Source organism: Balaenoptera ricei, chromosome 4 (genome assembly GCF_028023285.1).
Source record: "Balaenoptera ricei isolate mBalRic1 chromosome 4, mBalRic1.hap2, whole genome shotgun sequence".
Lineage (NCBI taxonomy): Eukaryota > Metazoa > Chordata > Mammalia > Artiodactyla > Balaenopteridae > Balaenoptera > Balaenoptera ricei.
Window position 1 is genome coordinate 74,089,970 of NC_082642.1, and position 26,681 is coordinate 74,116,650.

The 26,681-nt window shown below is 41.9% G+C and overlaps 1 protein-coding gene across 2 annotated transcripts in view; it reads left to right on the forward strand.

Annotated features, from left to right (window-relative positions):
- The window catches only part of USP13 (ubiquitin specific peptidase 13), a 120,582-nt gene that overhangs the window by 22,174 nt on the left and 71,727 nt on the right, over positions 1 to 26,681 (forward strand). For both annotated transcript variants that reach the window (XM_059920575.1, XM_059920574.1), the window contains exons 2-6: positions 2,605 to 2,730; positions 9,302 to 9,362; positions 18,333 to 18,454; positions 23,907 to 24,049; positions 26,117 to 26,301. In XM_059920575.1, the coding sequence (XP_059776558.1) occupies positions 2,605 to 2,730; positions 9,302 to 9,362; positions 18,333 to 18,454; positions 23,907 to 24,049; positions 26,117 to 26,301 (637 nt within the window). The remainder of the gene's footprint in view (positions 1 to 2,604; positions 2,731 to 9,301; positions 9,363 to 18,332; positions 18,455 to 23,906; positions 24,050 to 26,116; positions 26,302 to 26,681) is intronic.

A 26,681-nucleotide genomic window follows, 5' to 3' on the forward strand; every position in this document is an offset into this window, starting at 1 on the left:
TGCGGCAAGCGGGGGCTACTCTTTGTTGTGGTGCGCGGGCTTCTCATTGCGGTGGCTCCTCTTGTTGCGGAGCACAGGCTCTAGGTGCGTGGGCTTTAGTAGTTGTGGCGCACGGGCTTAGTTGCTCTGTGGCATGTGGGATATTCCCGGACCAGGGCTCGAACCCGTGTCCCCTGCATTGGCAGGCGGATTCTTAACCACTGCGCCACCAGGGAAGCCCCTGTTATAATGTTCTTGTTGTGACAAGGCTCCTTTATGTCTGGCTTATAAACCATAGATACAGTGTTAGAAAATTTTATTTGCAATTTTAAAAAATAATCGAGTTATTGGAACTTTAAAAATTATTTTTCATATATTTGTAATGAGCATCAGTGTCTGTTTTTGATATTGTAATTTGTGCTCTACTAAAATTCATTGTAAGGAATTTTGGTAGGTGTTTGTTGGCAAATTCTAACAGGTATTTAAAATTTTTGTTTTTTAAAGAATTATTTGGAGGGGTGAGACTAATAGGATCATAATAAAAATCCATTTCCTTTGAGGAAAGGATGGCTAATTTTATAGGCTAAGTTTATGGAGAAGCACATTAAGCAAAGTGAGAGAAAAGGAGAGATGAAATTGGGATAGAAAAGTATCTTATTTATTTATTTAGGCCATGTCTTGGGGCTTGTGGGATCTTAGTTCCCCGACCAGGGAGACTTGGGATGGAACCCGGGTCCCCTGCGGTGTAAATGCGAAGTCTTAACCACTGGACCACCAGGAAGTCCTGAAAATCAAGTATTTTAAATGTGAACAATATCCTTGCCTGTTCATTGTAGCAGTCAGTATGTCTATAACTAAATAATATTTGAAGTATGGCAGAGAGGGATAAAAGAGAAATAGATTCAAGTTTAACTCTGACACAAGTTGTGTGAACTTGGGCAAGTGACTTATCCTTAGTTTTTTTTTTTTTTTTTTTTAATTAATTAATTACTTTATTTATTTATGGCTGTGTTGGGTCTTCGTTTCTGTGCGAGGGCTTTCTCCAGTTGCGGCAAGCGGGGTCCACTCTTCATCGTGGTGCGCGGGCCTCTCACTGTCGCGGCCTCTCTTGTTGCGGAGCACAAGCTCCAGACGCGCAGGCTCAGTGATTGTGGCTCACGGGCCCAGTTGCTCCGTGGCATGTGGGATCTTCCCAGACCAGGGCTGGAACCCGTGTCCCCTGCATTGGCAGGCAGATTCTCAACCACTGCGCCACCAGGGAAGCCCTATCCTTAGTTTTTTTTTAAACTATAAAATAGAAGTAATACTAAGCAGCTTGCAGTATTGTTGGGATTAGAAATAATATGTGCAAAGCACCTGGCACATATCAGGCATGTAATAATTTGAGGACTCCATCCTTTATTATTTACTTATTACGTTATTATTTATTTATTGAATTGTTATCATTTATTAATGGGTACCATCAAATATCATGCATCACCAAAGGAAGAGAACAATATCTTTGAAGCATCCTGTCCTACTAAAAGGATAGAAAGACTGTATGTTCTGGAGACTTGCAGTGACCAATGAGGAAGAACGATGATGAACCATTGAACTGTTGGTCGTTGCATAGAGAACAGACTTGTGGTTGCCAAGGGAGAGGGTTGGGGGAGGGAAGGATTGGGAATTTGGGATTAGCAGATACAAACTATTATATATAGGATGGATAGACAACAAGGTCCTACTGTATAGCACAAGGAACTATAATCAATACCATGATAAACCATAATGGAGAAGAATATGAAAAAGAATATATATATGTATAACTGAATCACTTTTTAAAAAAATAAATTTATTTATTTATTTATTTATTTATGGCTGCGTTGGGTCTTCGTTGCTGCGTGTGGGCTTTCTTTAGTTGCGGAGCGGGGACTACTCTTCGTAGTGCATGGGCTTCTCATTGCGGTGGCTTCTCTTGTTGAGGAGCATGGGCTCTAGGTGCGTGGGCTTCAGTAGTTGTAGCACGTAGGCTTCAGTAGTTGTGACATGCAGGCTTCAGTAGCTGTGGCTTGCGGGCTCTAGAGCGCAGGCTCAGTATTTGTGGTGCACCGGCTTAGTTGCTCTGCAGCATGTGGGATCTCCCTGGACCAGGGCTTGAACCCATGTCCCTTGCATTGGCAGGCGGATTCTTAACCACTGCGCCACCAGGGAAGCCCTGAATCACTTTGCTGTACAGCAGAAATTAACACAACATTGTAACTCAACTATACCTCAATAAAAGTAAAAAAATAACATTAGTTTATGAAGTGACGGTCGTTGGATCAGTTGCCAACATTCTTCTATCCGTGATTGTCCCTAACCCCAGTTTGGAGAGTCAGGCAGGCATGTTTATTTCCCAAGGCCTCTGAGGATCTCCGTGCCTGTGAGACTGTGCTCAGCTGTCTGGGAGCACCGGGAACCCAGGGTTGTGGCGGGAGCTGCCTCTGGGTGACTGTGAGCCCTCGGAGGTCACTGGAGATGACTATGATGGCCAGGTGGCCTTTTGCCAGGCTTTGTGTTCATTGTTTGTCATCGTTTGCCTTCCTTCCCCTTCCCTTTTTCTGTGTCTAGACTACTTGACTAATGTAACCTGTCTCTTTCTTCTAGAATTCTGAAGGTGGACTCTATGTATGCATGAATACATTTTTGGCCTTTGGAAGGGAGCATGTGGAAAGACATTTTCGAAAAACTGGACAGAGTGTCTACATGTACCTGAAGAGACACGTGCGTGAGGTGAGGTGCACACTTTGGGAGAACTGGCCTTGACATCTTCCCCGTAACGTTGTTTTAGTGGGGTTCATCACATGGAGATTTTACTATGCCCACATAACTTCTCATTCTCTTGGATGATAGGAAACAAAACTAGCACTGTTGGCAGAAATTCATAGACTTCCCAAACCTTAACTTAACCAGTTTTATGTTTCTCTTCCTCTAAGCCTCTGATCGGAGTTGTTAAGAAAGACATGGGTTGCTGATGGAAAAAAAAATCAAGTCAAAAAGTACAGAAAATAATGCTAGAAACACTCATGGATAGAAAAATCAGAAATAAAAAAAAAAAATTTGGATATTTTTGCTTCAGATTTTTTTTTTTTTTTAGTGAGAGAAAGAGCTTTCCTAAAAGTTCAAGTCCCTTTTGGTCTCCTCCGTCTGCAGAAGTAACCTCTGTTGTGAATTTGCTGTTTCTCATTCCCATGCCTGTCATTATATTTTATTTAGTTGTGGGTATTCATGAACAATATATAGTATGACTTTATGTGTTTTAAAGATATAGGTAAATATTATCATACTGCTACCTCTAATTCTGCCTAGAGCTATCCCCTTCAACAGAATCTATCCATGTTTCGATGCATCCGGATGTACTTAATTCATTTCAATAGTTGTTTGGTGTTCCATCTTATGAGTACCTGGTCATTTATTATTCTGTTCTCCCATTGATGAAAACATTTAGATTGTTTCCATTTTTTTTTTTTTGCTTCTACAAACTATGTACCAATTAACAATTTTATACATTTCTCTTGGGGGAACATGTGCAAGAATTCTTTCAGAAATGTATCTAGAAGTGGCAGTGTTGGCTCATGGGTATGCTTACCTTCATTTTTACTGGTTATTGCTAAATTCCTCCCTGGAGTGGTTGCACCAGTGTACACTCCAATCTGCCATGATTATGATTGTTTCCCCGCACCCTCACTAATGCTTGGTCAGACTTCTGATTTTTGCCAATAGAACGGTTGTAAAGTGGCATCTAAATATTCAGCATTTCCTCCTGTGAGGGTTGAAGGTCTTTTCATCCATTTATTAGCCAGTTTCCTTTTCTTTTCTCTGACTTGCATATTATATTTTTGGCCTATTTCTCCATGGGTTTATCTTTTTCTTAAAAGTTTGATTAGTTCTTTTTACATTCTGGATACCAAAAATTTGTGTTATGTACAAAATTTTCTTGTGGTCTGTGGCTTGTCTTTTTACTTCATTTATGAATTATATTGTAGAACAGAAGTTTTGAATTTTCATCTATTCAGATTTATTAACCTTTTATGAGTTGTGCTTTTTGTAGCTTGTCTAAGAAATTGTTTCCCAACTCAAGGTCATAAAGATATTTCTTCCAATACTTTTTTTTAAAGAAGTGTGTGTGTGTGTGTGTGAGAGAGAGAGGGAGAGAAAGAGAGAGACTGTGAATGTTTTAATGTTTTAACATTTTAGGTCTTTAATTCATCTATAATCTTTTTTTTAAAAAATAAATTTATTTATTTATTTTATTTATTTTTGGCTGCGTTGTGTCTTCGTTGCTGCGTGTGGGCTTTCTCTAGTTGCGGTGAGTGGGAGCAGCTCTTCGTTGTGGTGTGCAGGCTTCTCATTACAGTGGCTTCTCTTGTTGCAGAGCACGGGCTCTAGGCGCATGGGCTTCAGTAGTTGTGGCACGTGGGCTCAGTAGTTGTGGCTCATGGGCTCTAGAGCACAGGCTCAGTAGTTGTGGCGCACGGGCTTAGTTGCTCCGCAGCATGTGGGATCTTCCGGACCAGGGCTCGAACCCGTGTCCCCTGCACTGGCAGGCGGATTCTTAACCACTGCGCCACCAGGGAAGTCCCTATAATCTATTTTTATAATTGCGTCAAGTGTGGGAATCTGCTTCTTCCCCCCCGTATTGATGACCAGTTGTCCCACTATTACTGGAGGAGTGCAACCTTCTCCGATGATTTATAGTGACATTTAAAACAAATATTTTAACTTGCCATTCACACTTGGGTCTGCTTGGGGGTTCTCAGTTCTGTTTTGTTGCTCTTATTTGTCTGTCTCTGTGTTGGTGCCTCAAGTCTTGATATCTAGGAGTGCAAGCACTTTTTCCATGTTCATTTTTTTCCTAGAAAATTCCTGGATTTGGATGTTTATTTTTCTGTATGGATTTTGGAATCAGTTCATCTAGTTAAAAAAAATCCTGTTGAGATTTTGATAGCGATCACATTGAATTTGTAGACTGATCTCTAGTCTATATCATTGCCTAAGCTCCATGAGGGCAGGGAGTCTGGTCTGTTTTGTTCACCTCTGTGTCCTCAGCACTCAGTAGTGCCCAGCACATAGTAGGTGCTTCATAAATATTAACTGAATGACTGTTCAACATGGCATACCTCTCTATTGATTCAGGTCTCTTTTATGTCCTTCAAAAATATTTTGTAATTTTCAGTAAAGGAGCTTTTATTTTTGTTAGATATTTTTAAGGTACCCTATAATTTTTGTAACTATTGTTACTGCTTTTTTATCTTTTCATGTATTTTAATTAGTTATCCATGTCGTTTGGAGATATTATTAATTTTCAAATATTGATTTTATATTTAGCAATACTGTTCAATTTTCACTTTAGTCCTAATAGTTTGTAGACTATCTTGGATCTTCTGTATAGTCAACGCTGATTTGAAGTTCATCTGATCTCTCACCCCAGCCTACCTAATATGTTCTCTGTTTAAGTTCTGGACAAAGGAGAGATCCCCAAATTGGACAGTGGGGAGAATAGGAGGAAGAGGAGGAAGAAAGACCAGCAGGTCAGATAGGTTATAAACTGAATGATTAGCTTTACAGTAATCTAACCTTGGCCTAATACTATATGATTTACATTCACTACTCCCGTTAGGTGGGACATAACAATTCTGATAAAGTTTGCTTTGTATCATCTGTCTTAGTGTAAAGTGATGAAGTTTTAGGAAACTGAGGGGAAAAAAATGAAGCTGAGGCCCAGAGACTTGAAATAACTTGCTCAGGGTCGCAAAGCTAGCGGCAGAATTACAGAATGCAGTTAGCTCTGCCTCTGAAATTTTTTTTTTAAATTAATTAATTAATTTATTTATGGCTGTGTTGGGTCTTCGTTTCTGTGCGAGGGCTTTCTCCAGTTGCGGCAAGCGGGGGCCACTCTTCATCGCGGTGCGTGGGCCTCTCACTATCGCGGCCTCTCTTGTTGCGGAGCACAGGCTCCAGACGCGCAGGCTCAGTAATTGTGGCTCACGGGCCTAGTTGCTCCGTGGCATGTGGGATCTTCCCAGACCAGGGCTCGAACCCGTGTCCCCTGCATTGGCAGGCAGATTCTCAACCACTGCGCCACCAGGGAAGCCCCTGCCTCTGAAATTTTAAGTTAAATATTTCACTCTCTGACCACAACCCTATCTCATTTTAGCTCTTTCACTCATTTATTTCTATTTTGATCTGTTTCACCCGCTTCTCAGGATCCATGACTTTAAACATTCTCCTATCACCAGTACCCTCAACTGACCCTCCCCTTGTCTGGCCTCCTTACTGTCCTTCAGAACCCCAGCCAGCCCATCATCAGTATCATCCTCTGCTTCCATGGATGCACCACTAGGAATCCTGCACACACTGCCATGGGGTTTGGGACCATGTCAAATTCCTGGCCTTCTCCCTTCTGCTGGGCCCTCTCACTGCCCAGCAAATCTAGCCTGTTCCCCCTCCCACTCCAAACTTTGGATGCTTTCTGCAAGACTTTACCTGTCATTCTCAGAAAACGATCGGACTTGTACTTTCCAGAGGAAACAGGGACCCCTGGACAGGAATCCCCTGAGCTCCTGCCTCGCCTCCTGGGAACTCATCCACAGTGGTTCCACTTTCGTTTCCTCCCATCTCAGCACACCTCACATGTTTCCATACATCTCAGAGAGAAGCTGTGTTCTTTCTGTCCTTGTGGTCCCTTTCCTCCTGCCTCGGAACCTTCATTAACTCCACTCCCTCTTACACCTCCAACATCTCCCTCTTCTGGATTTCTTCTCCCACCTTAAAAAAGAGCACAACACAGAACTCTAATTTGAGTCCTCCTTCAGTCACCCCATCCTTCAATGAAAGCTTTAAAGCTTTTCTGTTTTCACCATCTTCACTACACCCTCTAGAATTCAAGACGGCTTGAATTCTAGAGACTTAGACCTCCTTTGGATTCTGCTTTCATTCCATGGCAGGTTGGTGACCAAGTCCAGTTATCTGGGCCTCCCAAACAGCTTGGAAGTCCGTCCTGTCCTCTTCATCCCTCCTGTTCTTGTCTGAGTGCTCATTATGCCTTAAAAGGGCTAGTGCTGTAGCTTCCTGACTAATCTTCCTTCCTTCATACTTGCCGCCTTCAATCCCACCCAGTCTGCATGCTGCACCCAGAGCGATCTTTTCAAGTGCATATACCTATGCATCTGTGACACCCTGAAGCTTATTAAATCTCGTATGTCTTTCTCTTTGTTGCAGGATGAAGTCCAAACTCTTTTGCATGTGATTACAAGGCCTCCCATGATCTGACCCCTGGAACCTTTCTAACCCTCCCTCTTATTCCACCAGCTCTGTGCTCTAGACATAGCAAACCACTTCTCCTTTCTGGAACACATCATGATTTCAGGCCTTTGTACGTGCTGTTATCTTTTTGGGGGGATGCCCTACTTCTACCCCCCATTCCTTTTTTACCTGTTGTATTCCCTGTGGTCAGCGTATCCATATATCTATCCATCATCCAACCACCCATCCATTATCCATCCATCTGTCCATCCATTCATCCATCCATCCATCCATCCATCCAACCAACCAACACATATTTACAGAGCAGCTGCTATATGCCAGGACTGCTGCTCTTCTTACCTCACCAGCCCTGCCCATCCCCTCCATCCCCAGAACTATCATTTCTTCCTTATGATATGATCCTCACCTCTCTTAACACTCACCAGAATCCGTTCTGTGCTCTTTGTTTGCATCATGTTCCCCTCCTATTGCTGGTGAGCTCCTCAGGGGTTGGAGCGTGTCTTCACTCACTTTGCAGCCTGAGCTCCAGCACAGAGTCTGACAGTCACGTCTGCTGACTGAGGAGTTCCAGTTTCTCAAACCCTGTCAATTTCTAGTGGTGACTGATGCAGGGACAGAGATGATGGTCTTTTGAAGGAAGACCTGGTAGTTGTGGGGTTTTTTTTCCTGAAAGGAAGTGGATCTAATCCGAGTCTGAGGTGTGACTGTCTCATCTGGGGAGAGCCTCATGGTCCAGCAGGTCTCCCTGCAGCTCCTCATCTCCTTTCTCCCCTCACTGTCACGCAGGAGTGGAGGGGACATTGAGGTTGGAACAAGTGAAAGGATGCCGTAAACTTCCATAGAGAGATTGCAAGTGACCTCCAGGATTGGTAAATGTGGATGGTTAAATATGCCTTTGGTGCAGGTTTTATCTCATCCTTTTTTGAGGCAGGCAAGTGGAGGGGAGAGGAACAGAGGCTTTGAGATCTTGGAGGAGACGGATTCTAAGAGCGGTGACGCGAATGTGGCATTAGTATTTGGAGAGACATGATTTTGAGCTAAAGGGTTCAATAATTTTGTATTCCTGAGATGCGAACTATAAACTTAAAGTAGAAGCTGTAAAAACTTATTGTGAGAATCACAAAGATGAGTCCATTTTCAGTGCGGAATAATAAAATGTGGGAAAGGAGACTTAAGACTGATAGGAGGGCAAACTAAAGCAGCAGCAGGGCCTTGGTGCTGCGATAACATGTGGCTGCTTGAAAAGATGCTGGGGTTTGACCCACACTGCGGTGTGTTAGAAACGTGCTCTTTTCTAATAACAGGAAGAACACGCAGTGTGGAAATAAGAGTTTTGGCCATTGAAACAAACATTTTAATAGTCCTATTTGAGAGTAAAATTTCTTGTGCAAGTATCAGAAGGGTAATGAATGACTTCTTTTGCATAACCACTTGGTAGACGTTTATTTCATTGCTGCTGGGGACTTCCACCAGAGGTAGAGAATACATGGAGCTTAGGATGGCAAACAGCCATCAGCTGGGGCTCCAAAACTGTTTAGGGCAGTTAGATTGAGGCTTATTATGACCAGAATATCAGTGACTCTTTATTAATATTTATGAACTCTTTCAACAGTAGTAGTTGTGCACACCTAGGACCAAGCACAGGGGGCCCAGTGGGTAGCAGGGGAACAAGAGCCTCCCTCCTGGAGCTACCATTTCTCCAGAGTAGCTCCAGTCAGGGCATGGGCTCCAGCCTCTCGGGAGCCTGTGCTGATTTGAAGTTGAAGTGTCCACTTCACCTTGACCCTGGTTTCACTTCCCTTTCCAGAGGTGCTTTCTTGATAATTTGGTGAAAACATAATCAGGTAGAACGGTAGCATTGCCCTTCACCTACCTTTGTGGACCTGGGTCAAGTTCCTGTTTACCCTGGAATCTCTAGTCCGGGTTGAATATTTCCTCTTGGCCTTTTATAAAAACTAGGAACCTCTGAGATTTTACCCCCACCCCCAATCATCTGTTGCATAGGCTGAATTTTAACAATCTCTTGTTCTCTTTTCAGAAGGTAAGAGGGGCATCTGGTGGAGCTTTACCCAAAAGGAGGAATTCCAAGATTTTTTTAGGTAATGTAAATAGTTATCAATAGTGTGCCTGGATTTTCTGTGTGTGTGTATGTGTGTGCATGTGCATGTTTGATTTGGAATCATAGGTTGTTTATTACTCTACAATTTAAGGATGAGAGGAACCAATTTAACTCGAGATGATCTGTCTCCACTTTGTGTTTACCTGGTGGTGAAGAATGTTTACAGCACTCTTGTTGGGTTAGTGTTTTGAAGCAATTATGCTGATAGTGACTGGAGAGAAATTGTAATTCTGTTTCTAGCCTCCTTTTTCACTGCCTTTAAAGAAGAGATAGTTTTTCTTTTTTTTAATATTAGCCAAACTACAGACTTTATTTGTATTTCACTATTTTTTTCTACTAATGTCATTTTTTTTGTTGTTGTTCCAGGATCCCATGTTGTATTTGGTTGTCATGTTTCCTTAATCCTGTGTAATCTGTGATAGTTCCTCAGACTTTTTTTGTCTTTAATAATTGTGACACTTTTGAAGAGTGCTGGCCAGTTGTTTTGTGGACCGTACCTCAATTTGGGTTTATCATGTTACTTCATGATAAGCCTGAGGAAGTGCATTTTTGGCAAGAATACCACACAGGTGATGGGCCCTTCTCAGGGCCTGGTATCAGGGGGCACATGGAGCTGAGCTGTCTTCACACTGGTGATGTTAACCTTGATTGCTTGGTCAGGTAGTGTCTGCTGGGTTTCTCCACTATGAGATTACAGTATAATTAATAAATATTTTGGGAGTGATACTTGGAGACTATACTAATACTTGTTTTTCCTTAAAGTTTTGCCTACTAATTTTATCATCCATTAGTGGATCTTGCCTGTAACAGTGATCACTGTGGTGTTTGCTTAATAGTGCTCTTCTGTTTCCCTCATTCAGAAGAGCCAGTTTTGCTCATGCAAATACATACTGGCTTCTATATCATGTACTCATGATCATATTTCTTTTTTTATTTAATTAATTTTTATTGCCATATGGTTGCTCTACAATATTGTGTTAGTTTCTACTGTACAGCAAAGTGATCATATTTCATATTAAACTTCTGATATGGTTTTCCCAGGAGAAAAAGTGGTTTGATAATTTTTGACCAAACAAGTTTGTATCTCTAAACGCCTAGGATTATTGTTTGGAAGGAATTTCAAAATTGTTTGCATATTGTAATTTCATTTGGTAAAGAAAATTTATACACACATATACATATGTGTGTATGTATGTGTATCTATATGTGTGTACACATACGTATGTGTATGTGTGTATATCTGTATGTACGTACATATACGTATGTGTATATATATGTATGTGTGTACACACATACTCATATACATATATAACTGAGAGTCTAGTAGAGACTGACAAAATGTACTCTCCAAATTGTTAATAGTAACTCTTTCTTGGTGGTGAAATTGAGGTGATTTTAGTTTTCTTTTTTTTGCTTATCTGTATTTAAATTCTTTTTCTGTAATAAAAAGACACATTAATTATTTGACAAGCAAAGCCATTGGAAACAGTCTTGGAGCTGAGTTTCCGTCCCACTTGGATTCTCTGTTACCCTGCACTGGGCCCACCCTTGCTGTCTTCGCTCCTGATTTTCAGCCCATGGTTTTCTTAGTGAGGCTTATCTGCAGTTGGTTTTTCCACACAGGCCAATCTTTCCCACTGCTTGTCATGGCTTTGGACCACAACCCAGATTACCCAACTAGACTCAAAGCAGCTTAGAATGAGCCAGAAAGCTGCAATGATTGAGTGCATTCTGATGTTTTGGTTATAAGCCTTCGGCTCCCTTCCACAAGTAGAGATAATTGACTTCTTCTGAATTAAATGACATTGGCATGGCATTCTTGAATGTGGAAATAATTGAATATTTTGACCTACATTGTTATTTTTCTTTATTTTCTTTGGTTGAATAAAGAAGTTAGCTGACCTCTTATCCTTTAATCTTTGTGTCTTTTTTTTTTTTTAAATAAATTAGCTGCTTTTCTTTTCTTTTTTAATTAATTAATTTTTTGGCTGCGTTAGGTCTCTGTTGCTGCCCTCGGGCTTTCTCTATTTGCGGAGAGTGGGGGCTACTCTTTGTTGTGGTGCGTGGGCTTCTCATTGCGGCGGCTTCTCTTGTTGCAGAGCATGGACTCTAGGCGCACAGGCTTCAGTAGTTGTGGCACGCCGGCTCAGTAGTTGTGCCTCACGGGCTCTAGAGCGCAGGCTCAGTAGTTGCGGCTCACGGGCTTAGTTGCTCCACGGCATGTGGGATCTTCCCAGACCAGGGAATCAAACCCATGTCCCCTGTATTGGCAGGTGGATTCTTAACCACTGTGCCACCAGGGAAGTCCCTAACCTTTGTGTCTTTTACTCAAAAGACCTTGCAGTTTGATTTCTCTAGTGATCATACTGGTGGTAGCAGATATTGTCAAGTAATTGTTTTAAAAATTAATCCAAAGGTAAGCACTGAGGTTTTGTGCTTCATACTGTGTGGACCCCTCCATTGCTTCCTGGGAGAATTAGCCCACCCTTTCATTTCAGTTGGACTTTTTCTATACCTGCTCTCTGTGTTCTCTCAACATTTCATGTCTTAGAAAGCCACAGGATCTGCCTAAAACTCACAGCCCAGCAAAAATGTTCTATTTGGACTGTACCACTTTTTAAAAAGTTTAAATTTGAATGCCATTGGCACTCTGGGGCTTGTCCTAGGCCCCAGTTCTCTCTATTGTTTTATACTCAGATGCATCACTAATTTATATTAGTAAGGATTAAGTTTTGCAAGCTCTGATTTATACCCCCTCGTAGCTCCCAGTAGCAGGCACTTTTCTCTTGCCACACTGATCACAGCTCTGTTTTCAAGGTGGTATGGCCTGTAAATTAATTTCAGTGAAGGACTGTATTAGAACTACCCTGATTTATGTAATTGGAAATGTAAAATATTGGTGAATTTTAATAAGGTAGATGTTTATTTCTCTCATTTCATGTAGAGGATGTTGGGAAGCAGCAAATCCAGGCTGATGTGATGGCCTCATGTTCATCAGGATCTAGGTTCTTCCCATATTTCTACTTCACCTTCTATCCTGTCCTGTAATTTCTAACCTCATGGTCACTTCATGGTCCAAAAATGGCTACTGGGACTCCAGCCATCACATCCCCATTCTGGAAGGCAGGGAAGACAAAGGGGAAAGGACAAAAAAAAATCTAATCTCCCAGGGGATTCAACTTCTTTTTGTCAGCCTTCTCATAGATCCCCATGCAACATTTTAGTTTACACCTCTCTGGTCAGAACTTGGTCACATGGCTATGCTGTGTGCTGCACAGGAGGCTGGAAAGTAAAATCTCTTAACTGAATAAAGTGTGTTACTAAGGAAGAAAGGGAGAATGAATACTGGGAGGCAGCTAGTAGCCTCTGCCACAGTTTCCTTCCCTAAAAGGGACATTGGGTTGTCTCTTCATGAAGAGGAGGAGAACTCTCTTGTAGCCTCTTTGTTTCTTTGACTACAAAGTACCTTTTCATTGCTATTGAAATGTAGTTATGATGACCCTTTATCCCCTTCACAAAACACATGCAGATGACTAATGCTTTTTCCTGGATAGAAGCTTTTTATCCCCTTTTACTTAATGACTTTGTGACTAATTCCTTTTCATTGGTTCAGCAGTGATATTGAAACCATTGAATCATTTAGTTGTGACCTTCAGTATTGATTTTATAAGGGAAACTGAGGCCATTAGCTGGTGCTGAATTGCTTACTCAAGTCTCCTGAGCCTCATTCTGCCCCTGCATTCAAGGCACTCTTCCTCCTGATTACCTTGAAAGTCATCTAAGTGAAACCCCAGTTAAGGGATCCTTCCCTCAGGTCTAGCTTTTGCTGGTAATTTTTTTTTAGAATCAACAATGACAATTCTTGTAATTTTTGAATCATAGAAATTGTATGCTTCTTTTAGGATTTAGGATTTTTAAAGTATTCTTTGAATACATAGCACATGGACAAAGCTTAAAATTCAAAAGTTATAAGAGCTTCCATAATGAAAAGTAAGTTTTCCTCTCTCTCTTCCCTGTCTCCCAGCCACTTAGTTACTCTGCCCAGAGACAAATAATATTTTCTGCTTGTACATTCTTATATATGTTGTGTATTCTTCCAGCAATAGTCTAGACATATACCATGCTTTTAGACTTTTTTCCTGTAGGCCATGGGGAGCCATTAACACTTTGGTTCCCAAAACTGTGTCCTGAGGCACTCCAGGTTGCCTCAACTAACTCACCGGTAAATCACAGGATATTTTAACTCTTCAGGGGAACACAGTGATGCTTGAACATTGCATGAGAGATTAGCTTGATGTAGTCTCGCTACTAGAGTATCCTATACTCCTTTCAGTGACTTCATGTCTTTGTGAAGCTATTTTTTTTTTAGTGGTTTCTGTGGTAAAAGGCAAGTACCATGTGAAAATAAATGTGGAATGGGAAATAAGGGAGACAGCGTCTAGTCTGATTCAAAGAGAAGTTCTGTAGTGCCTCACAGGTATACACGTCCCCTTAGTAAGGAATTACGGTTATTTATGAGTGAAATAAAACATTCATTTCCTTTCAATTTATGTGTATTATCTTTTCAAATGGTTCCTAACTTATTAGAACATAAATACTTAATAAGTTGTTTGGACCGAACTACTAAATAAAAAGAACTATCAGGCATTTCTTTTGGTTTAGGGCCAATTCTTGGTATTGTGCAAGAATTGCTGGGATGCTAAAGGGTGCTGTGAACTGGGAAAGTGTGGGTAGCTCTGCAATAACGTTTTTAAGCTAGAAAGGGACACTATTAGGCTGTCTTTGACAAAGGTAATTTACAACGATATGAAAGATTGTGAATTTTGGGAGTAGGCTGATAGAGAACTTACTGTTTTATGAGATGGAAAGAGAGAAGGGGGAATGGAAGGGAGTCCGGGATCTTCAAAGAAATACCCCAGGACTTGTGATGTGATTCTGGCCTAATCTCGTATATTCTATACATTAAAGCTACAAATGTGTGTAGTTGTGTAAAGACCTGCTAATAAATTTAATTAAAAATACCATATCTTTGGTATGTCATAAAAGTGTTAAATGTAAATTGATGACTAATAAGGACCTGCTGTATAAAAAAATAAATAAAATAAAATTCAAAAATTCAAAAAAAAAAAGTGTTAAATGTTCACATTTTTATTGACTCCCCTACCGGCCCCCTCACCTTTCACAAACAGGAGTAAATGAGTCAGTTCTTCCATGTCTGAAGACTGGGATGTCGAAGAGCTACTGCTAAACCTCAGAGAGCTTACATTCCACATTTTTGTCTTTAGCCTTGGCATTCATACTTGATGAAGAACAGGTTGAAAACAGAACATCTGTGGAAAGTTCCAGGAATGGGCCTGTTCAGAAAACTCATCTGTGCCTATAATGACCAGAAGTTTCAAGTAAACTCGATTTTGCTGTTTCCATCTGAAGCAGGTCATTAAGAACAGGGTCTATGTTCAAGGAGCTGCCTCCGTACCTTCTCGTGAGGGCGAGCAGTTGGTCCGATTTCACGGCACTGGTGCAGCAGACTGCTCACCTCCAGCACACGAATTAACGCCAATACAGTCAGGCTGAGAGCACTCTGAGCCGGGCTTCACTGCCCTAGTTTGATTTAGGGATCCTTTCCTCTGCTGTGCTGCTTCATAGTTACTTCTTGGAATGGCTGTGGTCTCAGCCACTTCTCTCAGGTATCTGAGCAGATCAGTAAGTAGAGTTAAAGAAGAGGTAATTAAAAAAAATTTTTTTTTATCTTTGAAAAAGGTCCCATCCAGGTATTGCCAGTTAATAGTCCCCGTGGAAAGTAGCTGCTGGGAGAGGTTGGGGGTACTCGTACTGCTGGTCCCTAGGCTATGGTTACTCTATAGTTTCCTCAACTAGATGTTTTGGGATGGTGAAACTCTAATTAGAGAAATTTGGAAATTGTAGATTTACATTTAGGATTGTGGGGTCACATATATGCAGGAGAAACCTTAGCTTTGTCCCTTAGATTCAGAGTGTAGGTTACCTCTGCTGACTTTCCCCTAAATTGGATTAAGGTTTTTGGGAAAGATCATGGTCCCCTTCCATCCCAGTGAATTAAGAATAAAAATAAAAGTAAACTATAAGTGTAAGGAAGCCCAACAAAGCTATGCCTTTTTGCACGACAGTAGTCTTGCTTTTTTAAACACACATCAGTTACCAATTAAAAAAACCCCAAAACTGTAACAGCCCTTTGGATGCTCTTGCTTTGCTGTTGTCGTTAAACATGCTGGTATTCTTAACTTCCTAAAGTCTCCTTTCCCAGATGTTTACTGAGTGTGTGCTGTGTGCTGGGCATTGTGCGGGGTCTAGGGATTTAGAAGGTGAATAAGACCCACTTCCTGCGCTTAGAGCTTACAGTCTAGAAGCATTTGAAGTTCATATCTTCTCCACACTCAGATCACATAGAAGATCCCCCATGATATCCTGGTCCTCCTGAAACTGACTTCAGGATTGTTTTGCAGCTGGGCAACCAAAGGGAAGGGAGGTCACTTGTGCTTTTGTTAGTTGTCAGGAGCGTAGAGAAGAGATGACAACGATGGCGAGGGTGATGGTAGGGGTGATGGCAGCTGTCTGTGGAGCCCCTAACACCTACCAGATCCTAACTAGGTACCTTAAAACCTTATCTTCTTTAATCCTCTCAACAATCTTAGGGGGTAGATAATATTATCCATAGCCTACTCATGAGGAAAATGAACTTGGAAAGAACTTGCCCAGGCTTCTGTAGCTGGTCAATGTCAGGGTGGGATTTTTTTTTTTGGCCTTAGTTTATCATTGTTTTTGGCCAGGTAAGATTTGAATTAGCATTAAGTGCAGATGTCTTCTCTGGAAAAAAGACATTTAGATAATATGTTATATGAGCTGACTGTGTACACAAAACCAAACGATTTATACTTTGGTTACTTAAAATCATTAAGTAACCAAATATAATATAATAAACACAATATAATAAAGAAAAATTTAAGAATAAAGTTCATCCATTCATTCTTTTCTTTTTGTTTTTTTTGGCCATGCTCTGCTGCTTGTGGGATCTTAGTTCCCTGACTAGGGATTGAACCCGCACCCTCGGCAGTGAAAGCGTGGAGTCCTAACCACTGGACCGCCACGGAAGTCCCCATTCATTATTTTCATTTGTTCAGATTTCCTTTGGATTTTTGTCTATGAACATAACTACTACAAAGTTGTCTTTTCAGTGAAGGTGAATTTTGTATTTTTAGCATTAACATGGCATAAACATTTCCATGTTTCTACACAGTCTAAAAAAATATCACTTAAGTAATATTCTAGTGGGTTCAACACCATTCTTTTTTTTTTTTTTTTTTTTAATATTTGGCTGAGCCGGGTCTTAGTTGCGGCATGTAGGGTTTTTAGTTGTGGCATTCGAACTCTTGGTTGTGGCGTGTGGGATCTAGTTCCCTGACGAGGGATCAAACCTGGGCCCCCTGCATTGGGAGTGTGGAGTCTTAGACACTGGACCACCAGGGAAGTCCCAACATCATTCTCATTGAACACTTAGGTTCTAATTTTTAAAAATTACAGGTATTGGGGCATTCAGATTTTTATAACATAGAATGTCTGTCTTTGAGTCATTTTCTTTAAATAAATGCCTGTAGTTACTTCTTAAACTCTTAGACTCTTCTTTAATATTGCGTTTTGTCAAAATAACCTCTTATGGCTACCTAACAATGTTGTTTGTTTATTTTGGCATTTCTGATTCTTATTATTTAGAATCTTTTATCAAAATGTATAGACTGCATTTTAGCTGTATCTCATTTTCCGCTTAAAACTGCTCTCCCTTTGAGAATTTAAGAGCAGAACTGTACATAAAAAGATTCCAGGTTGAGGCATACAGCAAGGTAGTAACAGAATCTAGATCCTTTGGTTCTCAGCTGGCGCTTCATCTAGTAAAATAACTTTCTCCTGTTTATAGAGCCCATATTCGTGTACCTGTTTGTGTGTGGGTTTGTGTGTGTGTGTGTGTGTGAGTAGAAGATGGTTCGAGAGCTGTTTGTCACCATAGTTCCAGATGTCTAAATATACAAACATGATCTGGGATTCTGGTATCCATGTGAATACAAGGCTGAAATGTCCATGTAAATATTGTGACAGGACATTTCCTTGAGCCTTTGCCTGACCTTTCCCAGAGATGAGCCAAGTAAAGAGGTGATGACTTGTTAGATAACAGGCCAGACTTCCTTACTGAAAATTCTCCACCACCTGAGGACAACAGGACCACTTATATTACGGGGTTTCCCCCTCTGGCTTACTATGCAGTATTTCCACAGCTCTTAGCAGGGAGGGAGAGGATGGGGGAGATAGAGACAGAGGGAGGGAAATTGAGATTTTATTTTAAAATAATTGTTACCATTTATTGGCAACCTGTTATGTGCCAGGTCTCTTGTTTACAATTTCTTATTTATTCTCCATATAAACTGTGTGAGATAAGTGTTATCTCCATTCTACAAATGAGGCCTGTGACTTGCCCGAAGAAACATTAAACTTTGGACCTGGAGTTGAACCTAGGTTTATCTAATCTCAAACCCATGTACTTTCTTCTGTTGTGTTGTAAGAAACAGTCCAACCCATTCTTGTGAAATCAGGAGTCAGGTACCCGACAAAGCATAATGACCAGGCTATTCCTTTAAACATCTCTAAGAATTGAACATCTAGCACAAATGTCTATTTTAACTGTAAAGCTTTATGATATGACTTAGTCTTCTTTATACCTCTGTCCCTTGAAGATAAGTGTGTATAACTTAGGAAGGACGGAAAGGCCTCCTATTCCTGGCTTGGGGCAGATGGATGGCTGAATTGTAAATGCTGCGCCCTTGGTTTGTCAGCCCTGTGGATATCTGTCTTTCCCAGTGAGTGCTGCCTTGGTGTGGAATATTCTTTCTTCACTTCTTGTTCTTTGTTTTTGTTTTCTCCTCAGATCTAGATACTGATGACGATTTAAATAGCGACGATTACGAATATGAAGATGAAGCCAAACTTGTTATATTCCCAGACCACTATGAAATAGCACTACCAAATATTGAGGAGTTACCAGCCCTGGTCAGTGAGTGTGCACGGCTGCTAGCTAGATGCGCGTGACTCTCTGTGTCAGGTGTGTGTGCGTGTGCAGTGTGTGTGCGCTGGGCGGTGGGGAAGGCGGGGTGAATGAGAGAGGAGGAGAAGGAGGAGCGGGAACAGAAGCAGATCGCTTCTCCTCCGCGAAGAGGGCCTCGCAGGGCTCCCTTTCAGTAACGCTGGGCCGTGTACCCTCCGCTGCCTGTTACTTCCAGCGCTGTTTGGGCTTCACTGCTCACTGGCCGGCCTGCTCCAGGTGGGCTGGCTTCTTCCCACCCGTGAATCACAGTCTGGTGCTTAGATTTTCAAATTGTGCCCCCGAGATGTGCAGGGACTGCTGGAGAGGTGCTGCCTTCTGATCAGAGGGACGCCTAAAATTTTTGTCTCTTCTGCATGTTGGCCTTCCAGGTAAAATTTTGTTTGGGAAACATAAAAGAGTTCCACCTAGAAACAACAGCAACACGATTATGAAAATAACCCAATATTTACAAATCTCAGGTCTCCAGGAGCTCTGTGATAAATGTGTTCCTTTGAGGATGAAGACTGCTTTCTAGGTTTTAGAATTTAGGTTTAGCGGTGAGTTCTTTTCCCTTTCCTTCCCTTCTTTTTTGTGGAGCAACTTTTATCTTCCTGAACAACTTAAAGCTGGTGGCGGTGGTGTAAGGAAGTCAGGCTCCGTTTTATTTTGATTCTCGAATCCTGTGGGGACCCAGACCATTTTCCTGCTCTTCCCTCATTTCCTGTATTGTCTCCGCCGCTCCATCCTTTCTTATGTTCCCTTTCCTTTCTTTTCCTCTTTTCTACTCGGTTGCATCCTGACTGCTCAGAGCCTGGCTGCAGATGGCAGAGTTAGACATTCCAGTTCATTTTTTCCCCTCCTCAAGCTTTGCTAGAACCAAAGCCAGGTCTTTAGGTCCCTGATTCTTTCAGATGCTGTGTGACTCTGTCTACAGTCCCCTGCTCATGTGCCCCTGCCAAGAGGGGGCGTTTGTGCTTGGGATTCCCATGTCATTAGGGACCAGGTTGCCACCATTCAGCCTCTTTCGCCTCTGATCTACTTTATACCTAAACATAAGACCATAGAAGTGAAAAATTTGTGTATTAAGCTACCGTAGCTCTTTCCTCTAATTATTTGATATAGCATATCTTTTTTAGTACCAAATGCATACGTTTTAGCAATGTGCACAGAATTGAATTACCTCTGCTTTCTCCAGTTCCCTGTGTCACTCATGTGGCTGTGATCAAGGACAAAATATATGATGGACAAAATGGTCTTACCCCGTGCCATTACTTGATATTATCTACTAAAGCTTATATCTGTATACAACTGAGAGTTCTCACTGCCCTTGTTTAATATAACTCTTGAGTTATATCTGCTGTCAAAAAAGAAGCACATTGTGAATGAATGTCATGAGAAATGATTTTTCTCTCACTCCCTTATGAAGAAAAAGTCGTTATGTGAGAAAAGTTAATGAGAACCTTTAAGTACTTTTCATTATTCCTATATTTAGAACATAATCCTAAGTGTGAACACTTTTATAGAAAAGTGAAGTGTCATAGAAATCCATATCCAGCAATATATATTATAATTTTTAATACAGAGTCTTTTAGAATTAAGAAATACTTTAAGAATTAAAAAAAAGAGAGAGAATTGTTTGGAAGTTGAGGTGGAGAGATAGAAGGAAAAGCCTGATTTATCTGATGGTAACTGGTAAGATTTATCTATATAACAGATGCTAGTTACTATAATTTCTTTTCATGCTTTTGCTACATTTTTGATGTTTGATAATTCTCTTTTTCAGCTTTTAAATAACAAAAATATTGAACTCACCCAACCAGGTGACTCTTCGTCACCTCTTGAGTTTCTCAGCACAAAAAAAAGAAATCAGTTCCAAATAGGTACTCTGTAGATTCTACCAGAAAGTTAAACTACCTCTTAGTGTTACAGGGGTCACAGAGACATAGTGTTTGGGACTCAGTAGGGATCTTAGAGCCTGAAATCTAATGCCTCATTTTAGAGTCAGGAACTCAAGCCTTGGTGTGCTTGTAATTGGTTAGCAACTAGCTCCCTGGGAACAAAGCCCTGCATTGTAATGTTTGCTGATTTCCATGGTGTAAATACTCCCATTTCAGGCTAACATGTCACCGAATGCAGTGTTGGGAAGAGATGTGTAGTAGGACACCCTCACATAGAGTTTTCACCGTTCGCATAACGTGGATGTACGTGACCTCAAGGGCATATAGATTAGTTATTAAGATAGAGTAACACAACTAGGGAGTGAAGAGTTTTGAATATTTGTTACCTTTTAAAAATATATTTAATTGTGAGCTTATAGAATTTAATTTTTAATAATGGCTGTGTTTAAAAACCCTCTTGCAGAATTTCTTAAAATTTAACAAGTCTGTAAGCCAGTTTGAGCCAATTCCAGAACACCCCTGTACTTGAGATAATTCACAGTATAATTATAGGATAATGGATCCTGACCTTCATATATGATCCATAAAAAGGGCCTCTAGGTGGTATTCTGAAAACACTAGGTCAGTGTTTTATAACGTCCTAGACGATTAAGGAAATTTTGTTGAGTGTCACCAGGAAGGATATTCAAAGAAAAGAGAGAATATTATATTCTTATTATTATCACTGTGCATTGCAAACTAGAACACTTAAAAAAGACCTAATAGGGTGGAGAAGATTCAGAGGAGGACAGGGAAGGGATCGAGGTAGTCAGTGAAACAACAAAGAGGTTGTAACAGACCAGACTGAAAAGATTAGGATGTGTAGCCAGAAGTGCTAAGGCAGCATGGCCCAAACCCATAAAATCAGGAAGGGGCTCATGGTGAACTCAACCTTGTTTTCTAGGGGCATTACTGGAAGGACGTGGGAGATGAATTTTGATACTTGAAAGGAAACATTTCTTGTGGGAGATGAATGGGAATATTTTTTAAAAGGTTTAGAGAAGGGCAAGATAGGGGAAGGGGGAATTAAGAGGCACAAACTACTAGGTATAAAATAAATAAAATACAAGGATATAATGTACAGCACAGGGAATATAACCAATATTTTATAATAACTCTAAATGGAGTATAAGCTATAAAAATATCAGATTACTATGTTGTACATCTGAAACTAATATAACATTGTAAATCAAGTAAAAAACTTCTATCAAATAAACACTTCCCCCCCCAAAAAAGAGGTTTAAATATATTTATGAATGCCTGATTGCCTGATCTGTAATGGAGTATAAGCTTTTTGAGGGCAGGGACCTTTTCCTTTTCCTGACTGTGGGTAGCCCGGTGTAGTCAATTGGTAGTGTTTAGTATAACCTTGGAGAGTTTTAAGCTGGAGAAGGATGGGATCTAATGTTCACAGCAGATCACTGGCTGCCAGGCAGAGAAAAGGGAGCAAGAGTGGGAGAAAGGAGAGCGTAAGGAGGCTGCTGTGTGGCCATTCGGGTGAGCTGGGACGATGGCTGAGCAAGGATGGGTATGGCCGAAATCAAGAAGAGGTAGACTGCAAATAGATTTTGGATGTAGGACTGATAGGAATTGCTCAGAGCCTGGGTCGGGGTGGGAGTGGGATGGCAGCTGAGGGAACTTCCTCCATTGTCTCTATTTTTTTTTTTTCCTTGTAGCTTATTTTATTTTATTGGAGTATAGTTGCTTTACAATGTTCTGTTAGTTTCTGCTGTACAGCAAAGTGAATCAGTTGTACGTGTATATATATCCACTCTTTTTTAGATTTCCTTCCCATTTAGGTCACCACAGAGCTTGTCTCTTAATCCATTCTGGGGTCCGTTGTCAGTGCTACCCAGAGGAAAATATTCTGTATGAAGTTCAGCTAATTGTACAGGACGCTAGTGATGTAGAATACAGATTTTTGTTAAAAATTGTTTTTCAAACAATTCAATGGCTTTTATTATATTCAGAGTTGGGCATCCGTCACAACTATCTCATTTCCCTCTAGTCTCTGGCAATCACTAATGTACTTTCTGTCTCTGTGGATTTGCCTATTCTGGACATTCCATACAAAAGGAATCATACAATACATGGTTCTTTGTGGCGGGCTTTTTTTTTTACTTAGCGTATATTTTCAAGATCCATCCATGTTGTAGCATGTATCACTACTTCATTCCTTTTTATTGCTGAATAACATTTCATTGTATCAAAATACAATATTTTATCCATTTATCGTTAATGGGCATTTGGGTCATTTCTACTTTTGGCTGTTATAAATAATGCTTCTATGAACATTTATGTATAAGTTTTTGCATGGACACGTATTTCTTTTTATCTTGGGTGTATACCTAGGATTGGAATTGCTGGGTCATATGGTAACTCTGTTTAACCATTTGAGGACCTGCCAAATTATTTTCCAAAGTGGCTGCACCATTTTGCATTCTCATCGGAATATGTTTTTAAATTATTTTATTTATTTATTTATCCATTTTTGGCTGTGTTGGGTCTTTGTTTCTGTGTGAGGGCTTTTCTCCAGTTGCGGCGAGCGGGGGCCACTCTTCATCGCGGTGCGCGGGCCTCTCACTATCGCGGGCTCTCCTGTTGCGGAGCACAGGCTCCAGACGCGCAGGCTCAGCAGTTGTGGCTCACGGGCCTAGCTGCTCCGCAGCATGTGGGATCCTGCCAGACCAGGGCGCGAACCCGTGTCCCCTGCATTGGCAGGCAGACTCCCAACCACTGCGCCACCAGGGAAGCCCCGGAATATGTTTTTAAAGAGAGTTAGAAATCGCTTTATAGCATTAAGCAAGTAGTGAATGTGGCGAGAGGCATATATCCAGAATCAGTGGGGTTTGGGAGAAAGCAGAGAGTCCGCCCTCCCCCGTGGTCAGTTGGTGCCAAGCCAGATATCACAGATTTGCTCATGATGTGGGCTGATCTGACACAGAGACATCCAGGCATGTCCCCATCCAGTGTCACATTTGCACTAGATTAAGAAATGGAGCCATGCTGCTTGCATTTCATTCAAGTGCCCTTGACCACATATCATTGTGTGACGAGTTGAGGATATCGGTTGTCTGGGTGTATATTTGTTAGGAGTAAAACACACCACTTGGGTAAATCCTAGGCATTCCTGTTGCTAATTTCACCCTTGTAAATTGTTCACCTTATACTTTTCACTCCACTTGCTAAGAGGTAGCAATGGTTAAATCTGACTCTTATGCTTGGGTTTACAAACTGGATTTGGTTCTTTGCTATCTTGTGTCATTGTTACTATTGCAAACTCCAGGCCAGGATAAAACCTAGCTAGACCCGGGGAGAATGTGCTGGAGTCAGGAAACTAGCATCTTGCTCTCGTGGTAACTGAGCTCTTTGAATTTTCTTGAATTAAGCTGTATTTATTAATAAACTTTAAAATTCATTTTATAGAAGTTGCTGTTCTCTCAAGCTGTTTTAATATATCACATCTATATTTGTCTTACAGGTAACAATTGCTTGTGATGCAGTTCTCAGCTCAAAATCTCCATATAGAAAGCAGGACCCAGATACGTGGGAAAATGAATTGCCAGTGTCCAAATATGCAAATAACCTCACCCAGTTAGACAATGGAGTCAGGATTCCTCCAAGGTGAGGGTCAGACAGCAAAATGGAACGTTCCCCCCCAAAACGGGCCAAAGGAATATTTATTTTTCTACCTCTTCACTGAATTAGCAATTATATATTTTCTTATCAGATGCCTTTTATTAAAAATAAGCTTGGAAAAAAAAAAAATAAGCTTGGGACTTCCCTGGTGACACAGTGGTTAAGAATCTGCCTGCCAACGCAGGGGTCACGGGTTTGAGCCCTGGTCCGGGAAGATCCCATATGCCGCGAAGCAACTAAGCCCGTGCGCCACAACGACTGAGCCTGTGCTCTAGAGCCCTCGAGCCACAGCTACTGAAGCCCGCATGCCTGGAGCCTGTGCTCCGCGACAAGAGAAGCCACCGCGATGAGAAGCCCGTGCACCACAACGAACAGTAGCCCCTGCTTGCTGCAACTAGAGGAAGCCCGCACACAGCAATGAAGACCCAACACAGCCAAAATTAATTAATTAATTAATTTTTTTAAAAAGCTCAAAACTGCTCTCTAGAATTATCTCTACCTTTGTAGTAGACGCTGACCATGGCCAGCCCCTGCCCTGGAGCCCATCCCCACCCTAAGGCCTCCGGTTGTGAGCACCTGCAGCTCCTCGCTTGAGGGCTTTCTCTGCCTGCCCGAGCCAGGTGGGCCAGTGCACCGGACAGTCAGAAACGCTGCAGAGCCGTGCTCCCTCCTGTGCTCCTGGAACGGCCCTCAGCCAGTGACTGTGGAGTGGAGGGATGAACACCCTAGATCCCTACGCTCGGGTGGGGTAACTGTCTCCTGGAGTTGCCCAGCCGGACTGAGCCCCAGTGGCCCATGGGGTCATCTGCTTGTTCACAGTGCCTGCACTGGCTTCCTGCCCTTTCAGTCTCTCTTCCCTCACTCCCCTAGGGTGCCTCCTGGGATAGCCTCCCAAATGAGCCATTTGCATTCACATCTTTGTCTCAGAGTCTGCTTCTGGGGCCCCCAACTTACAAAGACGGACAATAATCTTTGGTTGTCACGTTTTGGCTGGAATGCTCTTTAGGCTCCTTTCGCACCTTCTGTAATCAGATGCCAGTGTGTTTCCAGAGGCAGGTGCTGGAGGGAAAGAGCAGGTAGATGAGGAATGTGTCCCTTCTGGTTGGACCCCGACTGTACTGCATTCCTGTTCTGTGTGGTCTTAGGGAAGGCATGGTACCTCGGGGCTTTTTCTCCCTTTGATAGTGGGGATGGTAATAATGCTGAAGAGTGTTTATTAGAATTAAATGATAAAAGTTCTGTAAAGCCCCTGGCACATACTTGACATTCAACCTTCAGTTAAGTTGTTTTCCTTTCTACTTAATTTAGATGGTCAGTGTAGTAGAGTTTTGTTTAAACCAGTCTTACTGCTTGTGGCTAATGCTTTGGAACTTCAGGTGTTTATACACATGGGATCTTTAATGTTTTAAGCTTACTCAGGCTCCACAGTCTCTCATGTAAGGAATTTTAAGGAAATGACCTTGCCTCCTACCCTCAGGTTCTGTGTCTTTTCTAAAGTAAAAGAACCATCTCGGGGCTTCCCTGGTGACGCAGTGGTTGAGAGTCCGCCTGCCAATGCAGGGGACATGGGTTCGAGCCCTGGTCTGGGAAGATCCCACATGCCACGGAGCAACTAGGCCCGTGAGCCACAACTACTGAGCCTGCGCGTCTGGAGCCTGTGCTCCGCAACAAGAGAGGCCGCGATAGTGAGAGGCCCGCGCACCGCGATGAAGAGTGGCCCCTGCTTGCCGCAACTAGAGAAAGCCCTCGCACAGGAACGAAGACCCAACACAGCCAAAAATAATAAATAAATAAATAAAAGACTTAAAAAAAAAAAAAAAAAGAAAGAAAGAACCATCTCGAAGGAGCTGGGAGGAGCTGGCCCCCATTTGGGAGGCAGGCAGGTTACTGAGTGGCCCTGCTGCTCTGGAATGGATCTCTGTTATTCCACTGATGGTCTCCTGTGACTGCCCCAACTGCCCCCAGCTTGAGACACTCCATTTTCTTAGATGTTAATTTTCTAATCACGCCTTGTACTCTGGCTGTGCTAACTGCTGTCTGATGATTTTACAGTGGTTGGAAGTGTGCCAGGTGTGACCTGCGAGAAAACCTCTGGTTGAATCTGACCGACGGCTCTGTGCTGTGTGGGAAGTGGTTCTTTGACAGCTCCGGGGGCAACGGGCATGCACTGGAGCATTACAGAGACCTGGGCTACCCTCTAGCTGTGAAACTGGGAGCCATCACTCCTGACGGGGCAGGTGAGTGTGCCTTTACCAACTTGGGAACTTACAGTGGCTCCCTCTTAGATTTAACCAGTGCCTTAATGTCGGGGGTTGGAGGGCATCAGCTCTGGACTCGGCCCAGGTTCGAATCCTCACTCTGCCTCTTGTTAGCTGTGAGATCTTGGGTGAGTTTTCAAATCCTTCTAAGCCTCAGGTTCCTCATCTTGAGGATAATCACAGTACCTCCCTCATAGGTTTGTTAAGGTGCATAAGCATTTAGGCCAGTGCACACCGTAAGGTCGTGATAACAGTTTGCTGCTTTTGTTAGTATCTTTCTGAATATCTCTTGGCTAAGAGGACAGAAGCAGGAACCAGGACTTGTGAAGTGAGTGTGCATAAGCAAACCCACCATTAGA